This window comes from Mesoplodon bidens (assembly GCF_964165515.1).
Source record: "Mesoplodon bidens genome assembly, chromosome: 5".
Lineage (NCBI taxonomy): Eukaryota > Metazoa > Chordata > Mammalia > Artiodactyla > Ziphiidae > Mesoplodon > Mesoplodon bidens.
The window spans coordinates 8,704,534-8,719,925 of NC_138161.1; the positions used below are offsets into that span (position 1 = coordinate 8,704,534).

Genomic DNA, 15,392 nt, shown 5'->3' on the forward strand with positions numbered 1-15,392 from the left:
CTCCCTTGTTTCTTGGCAGAACCGTGTTGAGAATCCAGGCATCCTGCCTCTTAGCGCCAAGGTCTTCCTGGTTCACGACGCTACCTTGTGTGTCCTTAAGTGGGGAAAGGCAAGTCTGGCCTGGGGACTCTCCGCTGATTTGGGTTCCTCCTCCTCTTGCAGCCTCAGAAGCGGAAACTGACTCCGAGTCCCGTGGCCTTCACTGTCACGCCTGAAACCTTACAGAATGTCAAAGAGGTAACGTGTTCCTTACACGCCAGTGCCAGGGATGCTTCCTTAGTAACCGGATCCCACTGACAGACTGTTGCCCACCTGTTCTTTACTTGGGTATCAAGTCATCAGCAAGAGGAAATTTTTGTCTCTACCCGAAATAGTCTGTATTTTCAATTTTACTTTCTTTTTAAATTCAGTAACTACTTAGCAGAAGGATGGTTTTTAAAAGAGAGGGTATATGTTTATAATTTTTTACTGTCTTCTCCCAGTTTTATGGCACTGTGGTCAGAGACCCCCTCCCCTGAGCCCCAGGGCCGCCACTGCCTGTCAGGGGGGCCGCATACCCTGGTTTTTCAGCTGGGCCCCTGGTCACTTGTCTTTTGTGGATGTGGCTTTTCCTCCCTACCCTAACCCTGCATTCTGCTCCCTGGACCCTCCTGACTGGGGTCAGGTCAAAGGCCAATTTGAGGGGATTATTGGCTTCATCTCGGGGGAGGCACAGCTGAGGCGGGGGTGTGTCGTGGGGAGCCTTTCAGAAATCCATTGACAATCTCTCCCTTCTCTGGTTTCTGGAGCAGTGACCCCAGTAGGCCAGTGAGATTTTCTTCTCAGGAATTTGAACCTTGATTGGAAACACGCAGTTGCCTAAGAGAATTTTAATGGGAACTGCTACTGCTTTTCCTTTTTCTAAACAAATAGCCTCTTTTAGAATTCTGTCTTGAATCAAGACTCTTTGTAGAGTTCTTTGCCTTTGGGGGCTACCAGGTACAGAGCGCCCTTGCTCTTGACCTCCAGTACAGGGCACCAGCCACGCGTGACCACTGACCCTTGAGGTGGGGCTGGTCGGATCGAGATGAGCTTCAGGGTGAGATACTGACTGGATTTCAAAGACTCGGTATGAAAAAGAGAATATAAAACATCATTCATAACTGTAAAATACTGATGATGTGTGGAATTGACAATATTGTGGATATATTGACTAATTTTACCTGTTTCCTTCTACTTTTTTAATGTGGCTACTAGAAAATTTTAAATTACACAGTTGCTTCACATTTGTAGCTTCCGTTATGTTTCTGTTGGACAGTGGTGGTCTAAACTCTGAATTATCTGCAGTAACTGGGACACAGCCATAGGAAAGACTGCTAGGACAGATATCTCTAACGCTTTACTTCTGCTTTTCCCGTGGCATCGTCACCCACCCATGACCATTTTCCTCTGTCTGCAGAGAAAAGGTCCATAGGTTTTTTAGTCAAGCACCAAAGAAAACTGTTCTCTTTAAATTTCCTTGAAATAAAGTTAATGTCTTGGTTTTTCAAAATTGCATAATTGGGAACATTTAAAAATTGATTATCTTTTTAAAACCTCTTTTTTTCCTTTTGGTGACTGGTTGTCCTTAAACACTGTCAGCAACTTCTTTAGACATTTTTATGTCGTGTCCTTGGTGAGAAGGAGTGTTCCAGACCTGATCTAGGCAATCAGGATGCTTCTGTGAGCGAGCTGGTCATTCTGTGCCAGCAACATCAGGTGCCTTACGTCTGTAGATAGAGCTGTTGAATAATTCAGCCTGTTACTTAAGTTGACAGAAAATGTAAGTACTGTTGTACCTTTTTTCCCATTTTGTAAACCAGGGCCCCAGTGGATTTTATAAAAATTACCTGACCCTGTTTTCAGTTTTTATTTGTACCAAAGCGACTTGAGTACCTTCTCCTGGCGCCTCCCACTCCTGACGTGTCTGTTTTTGTCTTGTTTTAGAGAGCCTTGCTCCCCAAATTTCTCATCAGAGGACATCTCAACTCGACCAACTGTGTTATCACGCAGCCACTAACGGGAGAGCTGGTGGTGGAGAGCTCGGAGGCCGCCATCAAAAGCATCGAGCTGCAGCTGGTGCGCGTGGAGACGTGCGGTGAGGTCCTCACCCCGTCCCCATCGCCCGTTCTTCCCCTCCATCCTCCCCGCCCCCACTGCCGCCAGCCCTTAGCCACGAGCTCGCCTCTCAATTCCAAGAAACGTATGTTTGAGGAGCGTGGGATGTGGAGGGAGGGAGGACTGCAGAATCCTGCAGAGACGGGGAGAGCAGGTGAGTGGGCTGACGCAGGTTCTCCTAGACTCGCGCAGGGCCTGTGGCTCAGCCTGTTTGGATGTTTGCTGTGTTCTGACCGCGTGATGCTTTCTCCCTGCTCCAGGCTGTGCAGAAGGGTACGCCCGCGATGCCACAGAGATTCAGAACATTCAGATCGCCGACGGGGACGTGTGTCGGGGCCTCTCTGTCCCCATATACATGGTCTTCCCCCGGCTCTTCACCTGCCCGACACTGGAGACCACCAACTTCAAAGTGGGTATGTGTGCCACCCTTGGGATGCCCCCGGGAGGGGTGCAGCCACCGGAGGGGACGGGCCTGCTGGTCCGCTGGGGTCAGATGCAGCCCAGAGCACCCAGTCCTTTGGTCGCTCAACAAAAACGCAGGCAGAGCAGCTGTGTGGCGCTCAGGGTCCCTGGTGAGCAGTCCCGGCTCTGAAGAACTTGTGTCGCCCCCCCCCCCCCGCCCCGCCCAGGGAGACAGCGTGGGCCGGGTAGGTGACCACGAGCTCTGTGAAGGACACTAACTCAGTCAGGGACCAGCCGGCCGGGCACATGAGGAGGTCAGGTCGGCTCCCTGATGGGCTGGTATTTGACGGAGACGTAAGACCTGAGACAGCCCAGTGTGAACGGTAATCTTCCCGAGGGCTTTAGCTCCAGCAGCTGAGAGTGTGTTGGTCGTTTTCCATGAATACATGGGTAGATATTTTGACCACAAGATCTGAATCACGTGACAGATGCAGTTTTCTATCCTGCTTTTCCTCCCTTCCCTTTATATTATGAACCTTACCATGGTTTTAAGCGTTCTTATAAAGTATTTTGATGGTGCATTCATCCTAATAAAATGCTCATGCTTACGAAGTTCAGTGGAGAGCTTACTCCCTGCCACAGAGACACAGCAGGACGGACCCTCGGGCCTCTGCCCTGGCTGACACGACCTTCTGCAGACTGACCAAAAGACCACAGAAGTGTCCCCAGGCTCTGTGTCATGCGCAGGCTCACTGGTGAATAGATAGAATAAGGAGCTTTTGGTAAATGATTGTTTTTATACCCATTTCACTGAGAAATGGGGGCATAGTCCCTAAGGCCAATGTGTTTTCTTAATGTCATATTCCCCCTAAATCTTTCTTTTTTTTTTTTTTTGGCGGTACGCGGGCCTCTCACTGCTGTGGCCTCTCCCGTTGCAGAGCACAGGCTCCGGACGCGCAGGCTCAGCGGCCATGGCTTACGGGCCCAGCCGCTCTGCGGCATGTGGGATCTTCCCGGACCAGGGCACAAACCCGTGTCCCCTGCATTGGCAGGCGGACTCTCAACCACTGCGCCACCAGGGAAGTCCCCCCCTAAATCTTTTAACATACATTATTACTGGTCCAGAGACAATCTTTTTTTTTTTTTAATTAGACTGTGATTTTACTTTAAATAATTACAAATAATGTAATTTAAAATTGAAGAAAGTAGAGGGAATTCCCTGCTGGTCCAGTGGTTTGGACTTGGCACTTTCACTGCTGTGGCCCAGGTTCAGTCCCTGGTCTGGGAACTAAGATTCTGCGAGCTGCATGGTACAGCCAAAAAACAAAAAAATTTGAAGTAAGTAGAGTTTCGTCACCGAAGTTGAGTGTTTGCTCTTTGTTTTAAGAGAGGGAAAGGTGGTCGCACCTGGCATCACTGGGTGCTGCTCGGACCTTTCTGTGCCCTTGTGTGAGCGTGAGCCCCGGAGCACCGCCAGCCTGGCAGGCTAGAAGCACAGTCTAATACCAATGGAGCCCTCGAGTGCTTTATCTGAAACGTTATACTGTAGCGAGAACATAATGGGGTCAGGACACCCTTGTCAATAGAAATGAGAGCGACAGACCCAGCTGTTCACCGAATACGGAAAAGCACAGCACGGTCAGCTGAAAGATGACATAGGGTCAAACTTGACCCGAGGTAACAAGGTACCATGTTTTTTCTCAAAAACTCTGTATGGTTATTGAGTAGGTAGTATATGCCCACTATACACAATCCAGAGGCACCAGGGCCTCGAGTGCAGAGTCAGTGCCTGCAGCCACCAGGATCCTCCCGGCCACAGCCTCGTGCCAGCCCCGCGCATCCCACCGGGAGTGCTCCCTGGCCACCAGGGTGCTCCCTGCCACGCTGCACACCGTCTTCTGAAACGGGTGTTTTTCCGGGAGCATACACTGCAGTGCTACACGAGCCGTGGTTGGTTGAATCTGCAGATGGAGAACCACAGCTGTGGAGGAACTGCTGAATAAGGGGCAGCCTGTAAACTCCATGCAGATTGTCAGCTGTGCGGGGTCGGTGTTGTTCAAAGGTCGGCTGTACTTTGATTTGAAGTTGACGAGGAGCTTGTCTGTTGATTTCTCAACTTGGTTTTCCTACATAAACTTCAAAAAGGGTCCAAAAATTATCTTTTTCTGCTGTGCTATGCATTAGGCACCTCTATCTTCTGTGTGTTATATTTGTCAGACTAAGTGTCCATATAAGATTTAATGAGGTGCCTGTGATTTTTCCATAGAAATAACGCCCTCAGTCCATCAGCCAGGCCATCACTGATGCTTTTGTCCTCGTGGCTCCTGTTTCATCTGTTCGGGGCTTGTGCAGTGGCCGCCCCGTCAGCTGGGGGGGGTCCCACAGGGAGGAGGTGGCCCATGGTCACTGAGCGCCGCAGCCTCTCGCAGTCCCTGGGTTGCTGTCGCGTGGCTGGCGGGGTCCGGCTCTGGGTCTCGGGTGCGGGCGGGGTGAGCCCCGCGTCCTGCGTTAGGCGCGCATCTGGGTGTACCACTTCACCTTGACCGCAGGGGGCTTCGTGTGCACGGCCAGGCCCACGGCGTCCTCCAGCCCAGCTCACGGTGCCCCCCCGCCAGGGAGGACCGCGAGGTGGTTAGAGGACCTGGGGAGGGATGGTGCCGGGCAGGGCCAGGGGCTGTTCCAGTGCGTGACCATCATCAAGGAACAGAAAGGAAAGGCACAGGGTGCGTGCTGCTGGTGCACAACTCCTGTCCCGGCTGATGCTTGGCGAAGGTGACAGCCACACACGGGGACGTTGTCCTTGGGCCACAGACGGGGTCCTGGACGAGCTGACCCCCAGGCCCTTCCCCAGCTGAGCCCCGCGCTGCGGTGCTGCCCGCCTCGCTCTTCATGCTGGGGAGGGACCCGGGCTGGACTCTCTTTGGGGACTCCCTCGTCACGCGTGCCCCTCTTTCTGTCAGTAAGCTTACCCTTAGCGGCTGGAGAGCTGGGGAGAAGACTCCTGTTTGCTGAAAGGTAAAAGAGGAATGTTTGAACAGGTGTTGTAGGGAAACCAACCAGTATCCAAAGGAACTACAGTTAGACTGCTTGCTGTTTCTGAACATTGTTTCTTGCCTGGGCTGGGAGACGCGTCCCCAGACAGCAGTGGGCCAGTTTGGAGTCCACTCTTCCATTAAGAACTGTAGGAGGGGCTTCCCTCGTGGCACAGTGGTTGAGAGTCCTCCTGCCGATGCAGGGGACACAGGTTTGTGCCCCGGTCCGGGAAGATCCCACATGCCGTGGAGCGGCTGGGCCCGTGAGCCATGGCCACTGAGCCTGCGTGTCCAGAGCCTGTGCTCTGCAACGGGAGAGGCCACAACAGTGAGAACCCCGTGTACCGCCAAAATAAAATAAAATAAAATAAAAAAACTGTAGGAAATGTAAAAATAAAGCCAAAGAGTACACGTGAATTGACAGGATTCTAGAAGATTCTCTGTAGTAAAGATGAAGGACCAGGAGAGTGTTTGGGGAAGCTGAGGCCTTACAGCACGTTCCAAGGTGAGAAGACCAACTTACTTAGGCAGTCCTGCCAGTGTAGCCATCTACACTGATTCTCCTGGACGCTTGGGATGATGTACGTGCAAACCCACGCAGCGCCCGGCGCTCCCTCTCTGTCGAGAGCTCGCCGCGCCCGCAGCGGGGTTGGTGTCTGGTTCCCGCTGCTCCGGGCCGGTGGGCATAAAGCCTGTCCTTTCTCTTCCCAGAGTTCGAGGTGAACATCGTTGTGCTGCTTCACCCTGAGCACCTCATCACGGAGAACTTCCCGCTGAAGCTCTGCAGGGTGTAGGCGGGAACGGGGGGAGATGCGGCCGTGCCGACCTACGGGAGCCCAAGCCGGCAGCACCCACTTCGCTCTCCTGGTGGTTCTGAATCAGATGAGTCCGACCCTTCTTCTTCATTCCCTCGAGGCCCCTCTAGTCAGCGCTTCCCTTTGAAGTTCATCAGGATTTCTTCATGGCGTTGGCAAGATTGTTTCCCAGAGAGTAGACTTCCTGTGACTCCTGACTAAGCTGCTCCTTCTTAGGTTCAGGGCACAGTTGTAGCAGAGTCTGAACTTCGCTGGAAAGTGAGGTCAGGGACAGAGGAAACCTCCTGTCTGGCTGACGGCTGTGGCCAGGCTCCCGACAGCTCCCCGACCCCACAGGGTGGCGACAGGCGTGCTGGTTGCTCATGACGTTGGTGGACACCCGCCAAGGAGGGTGCTGTGGCGCCTGCTGCAGATGTGCAGCGTGGTTCCCACTCTCTTGTCTTTTATAACGTTTGTCGTGATAACTTCAGAACTTTTGGGGACCTGGGGAAAGTGTGCTTTGCCCTCCCAGGAGTGAGGGGATCTGGTGACCACGGCTGGTGCTGGAGTATTTCTGAGTCTCAGGACCTGGTGTGAAGTTGCCTGCTGCCGTCTTCCCGGAGTCCGTTTAAGTGCTAGGTTCTGTCGGGGATAAAAACATGTGTCCACGCCCGTTGTTGGCTGGGTTCTGAGTGGCAGGGGACCTGGGCCCAGGCCAGCAGTGAAGACCCCTCTGTGCTGGGCGGGACCTGGACCTGATGAACTTGGCCCACCTCCATCCCACCTGAGGGACCTGCGTTGGCGGGGTTGGGGGAGGTAGTTTGGCCTGAAGCCATTTTCTCCCTCGCCTCCTGTTGGAATTTGCGGTGTACGGCGGGTCTGTTACAACACATTTCTTCCTTCACATCCTGCTGTTGTTTCTCTGGGTCCACAATTAACCTCAGAAATAAGCCGCGCACTGTGCACGCTGCCTGGCCTTCCTCTCCTGAGGGAATAATTATCACCTGAAGAGCTGCCCGCAGCCCGGCCGCCTTTATCATTTTATTCAACCTCGAGGGGCCCGAGCGAGGGCCATTTCCTTGCGCTTCTTGGACGGGCACCTCCACTATGAGTTATTAAGGAAAACTCGGATGTTTGGGTATCTTGGGCAGCAGCAGTCCCACTACTGCCCTGGCTGGAGCTGGGGGTGTCCGTTGTCAGGTTCTCCCATTACAGCAGGAGGAAGGGGAGGTGAAGGAAAGAGGCCGTGAACCTAAAACAGTACATTTTTGGGGGAAATGCCCGGTTAGGCAGGAGCACCTTCTGGCTCTTGGAGCTCCAGCAGAAATGGGGCCTTGCTCTGGTTCTCGGCCACATCGTGAGCTCCACAGGAAAGGTGGAGACGTCAATCAGAAATAAAACGTTTAAAAAAGAAGCCAAAATACCGTGCCTGTCTTCACCCAGAGCTCATGTCCCGAGCCTACCTGCTCCGGTAGCTGGGGGGGAGGTGGGTCCCTGGTGTCATTTCTGCCTTCTTGAGGCTCATAATTCCCAAGCCTGAGTCTGAATTACCTTTAAGACCTTTGGGGTAAGATTACCCCCACATGCTGGCGGCACTTTGGGCTGTGGCAGATCACCAGTGCTCTCCACAGCCCCCCTCTGATTCCCTTCCAAGTTCAGAAATAGGGTTGCATTTCCGTGAAGCCGTGTCCACCTGACTGGGGACTGACTGCCAACTCCTTTGCAGTGGAGTGTGGTAGGGAGGACGTGGGGCCCTTCCCGTGGCTGGACGGGAACAGGCCTGCTCCCCACCTAGACCACGCCGAGCACAAGGAACGTGTGAGCAGAACAGCTAGCCTCCCACCTGTGTCGCGGTCACCGGAGAGGGAAAGGAATGGGTCGTCTTCAGAGCACAGGGTTGCTGGGTGTCTGGGCTTCAGCAGCCCTGCCCTGTCCTGCCCTGGAGCTTGTGACGGAGGGTCCAATCCCACCCATGCCTCTCGTACAGCCTGAGGTCCACATGCATGTAGTATGAAGAAATACTCCTTGATCTTCATGCCCACCCTCTGCATCAAGATTCTTAAGGGTCCAGAACCTTGCCCGGGCCCAGCTGGTCAAACACCAGGGTGGGTGTAGACCAGCCCTCCCCGGAGCTGTTACTGATCTCATCCAGCCACCGCAGGACCCAGCTGACCCAGCCCTACCCAGTAAAACCTCCCTGACCAGAGTGGAAGGAAAACAGGCTGGTTTTCACTGTCACGGTTCTAGAAATCTAAAAGATTTGGTTAGGTTTTCCTGGGAGAAGTGTCAATACCAAGATAAATTCTGTGATGACAGCTGTGACGCAGCCCTTTCCTCCTGTGCTTTGGGAGGAGAGCTGCCGCAGGCTGGTGAGTGTGGTGCTCCTCTTGTCTGGTGCTGGTTCCCACACATCCTTGAATTCTGCAGGAACTGCTTTCTCAAGTGAGGCCGCCCTCTCCGAGGGCTGGGCCGCTCCCGCTTAGGGGCCTCCACGCAGATGGTTTCAGTTGCTGGAGTGTTGACAGATACCGGCCATGTCTGTGCATCTAATGAGAGCAGGAGCTCTGTGAGCATTCACTGTTATTCTGGATCAGACCCCATGCTGAGTGCCATGCACGTGTTATCTTAGTTAATTGTGTAGCAACACTGTGAGGAGGGAACTCATCCCCATTTAAAGCTGAGGGGATTGCGGCTGATGGAAAGGCACAAGGACGTCATTGGTGCCTGCTTCTTCAGGACTCATCAGATTTGGGGGAGCATCTGCTTGTTGAAGACCAAGGGTTGAGATAACACTAGAATGTTTGGTTGCTTGTCATCTGGATCAGCTGTCCTTTCTCCAGGAGAGGCCTCTGTTTGGTTCCCTTGACAAAGACCAGTACTGGCAGGAGGCTCCGTGAAGGTCCATGAAGAAGCAGCTCCAGAGAAAAGGATTTCTGAGAGATGGGGTTTGTTCAGCAAGGGCCCCACGACAGGGGATGTGATCACTGCCTCCCATCTCGATCAAGGATTAGAGTTTTAAGAGCACAACCTCTGGGTCTTGTGTGACAGAAGTGGGAGGAGCTTTTCTGTCTTCAGATGAGCAGCCACCTTGGGGAGGCTGGGCCAGCAACCCAGACCTACTGCTGCTGGATACACCAAGAAAGGGCTGTGCTCAGACTTAGCTGTGGAAAAGTGGTAGAAAAGAGCAGAAAAATAAAAATCTTAAATATTCATTTTTGTTTTCAAATAGCTTCAACATCAGTATATATTAAGAAAACTCAAATTCAAAACCCAGTACAGTAAAAGAGCAGACAAGTTTAAGAATTGAGTGTTTACTTCCTAAAATGTTCACCACCATGTTCCTTTATATTTTACAGAAAACACATACTTTTCAATCCATGGAAAATTTGCAAAAATCAATGATACGTTCTTGCCACAAAGAAAAAAACTCAGTAAAATGTTAACATGTAGAAATTGCCCAAGCCACATACTCTACCATAATGCAATAAAATTAGAAATCGATACTAAAAGGAAAATCAAATTCAGTATAACCACTTGTAAATTTTATCACATTCTTCAAAGAGGAAACTAAAACTTCATTTATGGACCCTTTTAGATTTAATGAAAATGAGTATATACTATTTAGCAAGAGCTTTGCACTATGTCCAGTGCTGCAGTCAGAGGAAAATTCATAGCCTTAAATGTTTTTATTATACCAGAGAGAATGAAAACTAATGAGTTAGGCATTCAAGTTAAAACCCTAGATAAGCAAAATAAATAGGAAATAATCATGATAAAAGCAGGAACCAATTGATATTGATATGAAATTTAAAACGCTGGAAATTTATAAATAAGTCCACAAGTTTATACTTTGAAAAGCCTAATTCAACCAGCTGATCTTTAATAGAACAAAATGAAGGGAGAAAAATATGTAACACTAGGAACAATTTCATATTAAAAGGAACCTGATAAGAATTATAATATAACAGTATGTGCATTTCCTGCTAATAAATTTGTAAATGTCGATAAAATGCAGAGTGACTCCAGAAAAGATGGGGTACCAGAATAAAATGATAGCCTATGGAAGAAATTGAAAAAACTGCCAAAGAAGTATCACTGAAAAGGTGCCAGGCCCCAGATGGTTTTACAGGAGGTTTCTATCAAAGCTTTAAAGATTAGATAGTTCCTCTGTTATTTGACCTTGTGCAGGATATAGAGAAGGATGAAAAGCCTTCTAATTTATTTTATGAAACCAGCATAGCCCTAATATAAAAATATGCCATTATCAGTTAGGATTAGGTTTAGCTGTGAGTAAGGGAGACCCAAAGTGAAGAGTGGCTTAAACAGGACTCGTATAAATATTCACAGGTAGGTAGTCCAGAGCTGGCATAGCAGCTCAGAGCCAAGATGTTCTTAGAGATCCAGGCTACTTCCAGCTCACTGTGATGCCTTTTCTAGGGTGTGACCCTTGTCTTCATGTTCCAAGATAGTGGCAGCTAGCTCCAGCCGTCACATCTGCATTCCAGGCATCAGAATGGGAGAAAGGATGAAGGTGGGAAAAGGTCAAAGGTCAAGTCCCAACTCCATTGAGGATCATCTTGATGGACGCCATAAGGTATATATTATTTTATTTCAACCTTTTTATTTTGGAAATTTCAAATGTATAGAAAAGTACAGAGTCATATAGATTATGTCATACCCAAAAGATGTCTATCTGTTAACATCTTTATTGAAATATAATTCATGGACCATAAAATTTACCCATGTGAAGTGCGCAATTTGGTAGTTTTAGTATACTCACAGAGATGTGGAACCATCACCAAAATCTAAGTTTAGATTATTTTTTTCACTCTAAAAAGAAAGCCTGAAGCCATTAGCAGCCAGTCCCTTCCTCTTCAGCGCCAAGCAACCACTAATTTTCTTTCTGTCTCCATAGGTTTGTGTATTCTGGGTATTTCATGTGAATGGAATCATACATTGTGTGGTCTTTTGTGACTGGCTTCTTTCATTTAGCATAATGTATTTAAGGTTCATTTGCATTGAAACGTTTGTCACTACCTCATAACTGCTTTATTTTTTTTGGGGGGGGTAGCATATTTTAAGATTTATTCAGTCCCATAGTTACTTTCCAAAGTTGTCCAAGAAAACTAAAAAGAAGCAGTTGGGAAGGGAAATGATGAGACGTTTGAAGTGTGAGTCAGTCTAATCTCAGTCTATCCATCCCAGCTTAGTTCTAACTCATTTGAAGATAACTGTAGTTTTTCCCTGGATTAACATGGCAATTCACAAAGTAAGAATCAATCAAGCTGTTTCCCAGTGAATGACACTGAGCTTCACCAAAAAACTACCCTCAAGGAGCAAAAAGTCTACAAAGTGAGGAATCATTAAACTGACATTCCTGAAATGGGGAATTCCTTTTTAGGGTGAGCCGTCCATCACTCACTGCATTTGAGGCAGCTACTGACAAATCCTCAACAAACCTAGAAAGGAATTACTTCGTTCCCACAACCAACCAAAGGACAGGTGCACACTTTCTGCCTGTCTGTGCACCACATACAAATGCGCTATCACGTGACAATATGGGGTTTTACAGTTTTTTCCACAGCAGGACAGTAAGTCTTTCCACAAAGTCTAGAGCAGGGCTTTGGTTTGGGTTCTTTCTGGTACCCTGACATTGATACCTGTTGGGACATTCTGAATAAGAGGTTAGGATCAGTGCTTTGCCATGTCGCCAAGAACCCGGGTTCAGCCATAGTCGTTCTGGTTCTGAACTGCGTGGAGCTGTCAGTCCAGGGTCTCTTAGAGTCCAGTCTCTTGCCCTCTTTGGCTCTCTGTCTCTCAGTCTCTCTCTCTCTCCCCCATCTACTTCTGCCTCGTCTGACATCTCGGCACGCTGGTTGTCAAGTGCAGCGCCGCCTCTTAGCCTCCTCCTGTCAGCCACCTTGTGCTCCTTCTGTCTTGGCCTTTCTTTCCCTCCCCCTCGCTCATAAGTTTTTTGGTTTTGTTTTTTTTTTTACATTTTTAGATGTATTTTTAAAATTAATTTATTCTAACAGTCATTAATCCCACAATTATTTATTAAATAGATTTTTGTTTCTGTTTTGTTTTGTTTCGTATGCGGGCCTCTCACTGTTGTGGCCTCTCCCGTTGCGGAGCACAGGCTCCGGATGCGCAGGCCCAGCGGCCATGGCTCACGGGCCCAGCCACTCCGCGGCATGTGGGATCTTCCCAGACTGGGGCACGAACCCGCATCCCCTGCATCGGCAGGCGGACTCTCAACCATTGCGCCACCAGGGAAGCCCCTATTAAATAGTTTTATATGTAGGGCATTGTACTAAGAACTAGGGCACTGGGATACTTATTTCTTGTGTAACCCTAATAAGCAAGATAACTGAATTCCATAGGCCACAGTTTTCTCATTTGTAAAATGGGACCAATGATACTTATTCATAAGAACATCATGAGAATTAAATGCAGTAATATATGTATATATGTATATTGCTGCATTTTATTTATATAGTGTTTGAATATATACATAGGAATACATTAAGTACTTGAATTAAAAATGTAGTCTTAAGTTGTCACTCAATAGGTTGTTAATTTAAAAAACAATTTTATTGAAGTATAGTTGATGTACCATATTATATAAATTACAGGTGTATAATATAGTGATTCACAATTTTTAAAGGTTATACTCCATTTATAATTATTATAAAATATTGGCTATACTCCCTGTGTTGTACAATATATCCTTGTAGCTTATTTTATACCTAATAGTTTAGATTTATTTTTAATTAGTGGGTAATGACCATCTTTTACGAGAGGATTCCAAATGGTTAGTTCACACATGCATTTTCTTTATAGAGTAAAAAGCTGGGGATAAGGGTTTGTGATCTACAAATAGAACACTCTTAACTTAAAAAAAACTTCATGCAGTTTCTTTCAGATACCAGAGCCAGATGTTTTTGTTTGGACTATCAAATGGAAATGAACTGCCTGCATTCCTGGGTGTGCAGACCTAAATCCATTCTAGAATATGGATATAAATATATTCCATGGCAGCTTTTATTTATATTTGAATAGACTACATGGAAGTTAGAAAAATCTTCTACCACAATAAGTATAATAACTTTATTGAGTACTTATTATGTGCCAGGTGTCTTATGCTATAAGCTTTACATAGCTTATTTCATGTTGTCATCAGAAGCTTGTAAAGTAGATATTATTTTTTCAATAGTCATTTTATTTTTATATTATGTTGGCTGATTTTATTGAGGTATAGTTGATTTACAATATTATATAGGTTTAAGGTATACAGACAACACATTGATTCACAATTTTTAAAGGTTATACTCCATTTATAGGTATTATAAAATATTGGCTATGTTCCCTGTGCCATATAATATATCAAAGCTTTATATCCTAGCTTATTCATTTTATGCATAGTAGTTTGTACCTCTTAATCCCCTGCCCCTCTTTTGCCACTCCCCATTTCCCTCTCCCCACTGGTAACTTACTAGTTTGTTCTCTATATCTGTGAGTCTTTTTTCTTTTTTGTTATATTCACTAGTTTTACTTTTTAGATTGTACATATAAGTGATTAACATACAATATTTGTGTTTCTGAACTTACTTCACTAAGCACAATGCCCTCTAAGTCCATCCGTGTTGTTGCAGTTGGTAACAATTCTTTTTTATGGCTGAATAATATTCCATTGTTCGTATATGTGTGTGTGTGTGTGTATACACATACCACATCTTCTTTATCCATTCATGTATAGATGGGTACTTATTTGCTTCCATATCTTGGCTTTTGTAAATGCTGCAATGAATATAGGGGCATATATATCTTTTTGAATTAGTGTTTTTGTTTACTTCAGATAAACACCCAGGAGGGAAATTGCTGGATTGTATGGCAGTTCTATTTTTAATTTTTTGAGGAACCTCCATTCTGTTTTCCATAGTGGCTGCACCAGTTTACATTCCCACCAACAGTGTACGAGGGTTACCTTTTCTCCACATCCCCTACAACTTCTGTTATTTTTAGACTTCTTGATGATAGCCGTTCTGATAGATGTGAGGTGATACCTCATTGTTGTTTTCTCCACACCCTCACCAATACTTTACTGCTTATTTATTGTCTTTTTGATAACAACCATTCTGACAGGTGTGAGGTAATATCTCATTGTAGTTTTGATTTGCATTTCTCTGATGATTAATGATCTTGAGCATCATTTCATATTCCTGTTGACTGTATGTCTTCTTTGGAAAAAATGTCTATTCAGGTCTTATGTCCATTTTTTAAATCAGGTTGTTTGTTTTTTTCATGTTGAGTTGTATGAGCCATTTATGTATGTTGGATATTATCCCCTTATTAGTCATATCATTTGCAAATATATTCTCCCATTCCCATTCAGGACATTGTATTTTCATTTTATTGGTTTTCTTGGCTGTGCAAAAGCTTTTAAGTTTAATTAGGCCCCATTTGTTTATTTTTGCTGTTTTTTCTTTGCCTTAGGGGACAGATACAAAAAAATATTGCTATGACTTATGTCAAAGAGTGTTCGCCTTTGTTTTCTAGGAGTTTTATGGTTTCAGATCTTACATTTAGGTCTTTAATCCATTTTGAGTTTATTTTTGTATGCAGTATTAGAAAATGTCCTCATTTTATTCTTTCACATGTAGCTATCCAGTTTTCCCAGCACCACTTATTGAAGAGATTGTCTTTTCTCCATTGTATATTCTTGCCTCCTTTGTTGTAGATTAATTGACCATAAGTGGGTAGGTTTATTTCTGGGCTTTCTATTCCGTTCCATTGAGCTGTGTGTCTGTTTTTGTGTCAGTACCATACTGTTTTTGAATACTGTAGCTTTGTAGTATAGTCTTAAGTCAGGAAGCATGATTCTTCTGTTCTTCTTTCTCAAGATTGTTTTGGCTATTCAGGATCTTTTGTGTTTCCATAAAATTTTAAAATTTATTTGTTCTAGTTCTGTGAAACATGCCATTGGTTTTTTTTTTTTTTTTTTTTTTTTTTTTTGCGGTACGCGGGC

At 46.5% G+C, this 15,392-nt stretch overlaps 1 protein-coding gene across 2 annotated transcripts in view; it reads left to right on the forward strand.

Annotated features, from left to right (window-relative positions):
- The window catches only part of VPS26C (VPS26 endosomal protein sorting factor C), a 53,718-nt gene extending 44,144 nt beyond the window's left edge, over window positions 1-9,574 (forward strand). For both annotated transcript variants that reach the window (XM_081235987.1, XM_081235988.1), the window contains exons 5-8: window positions 163-237; window positions 1,966-2,116; window positions 2,397-2,549; window positions 6,282-9,574. In XM_081235987.1, coding sequence (XP_081092113.1) covers window positions 163-237; window positions 1,966-2,116; window positions 2,397-2,549; window positions 6,282-6,364 — 462 coding nt within the window. In that variant the 3' untranslated portion in view covers window positions 6,365-9,574. The remainder of the gene's footprint in view (window positions 1-162; window positions 238-1,965; window positions 2,117-2,396; window positions 2,550-6,281) is intronic.
- Window positions 9,575-15,392: the final 5,818 nt, after the last annotated feature.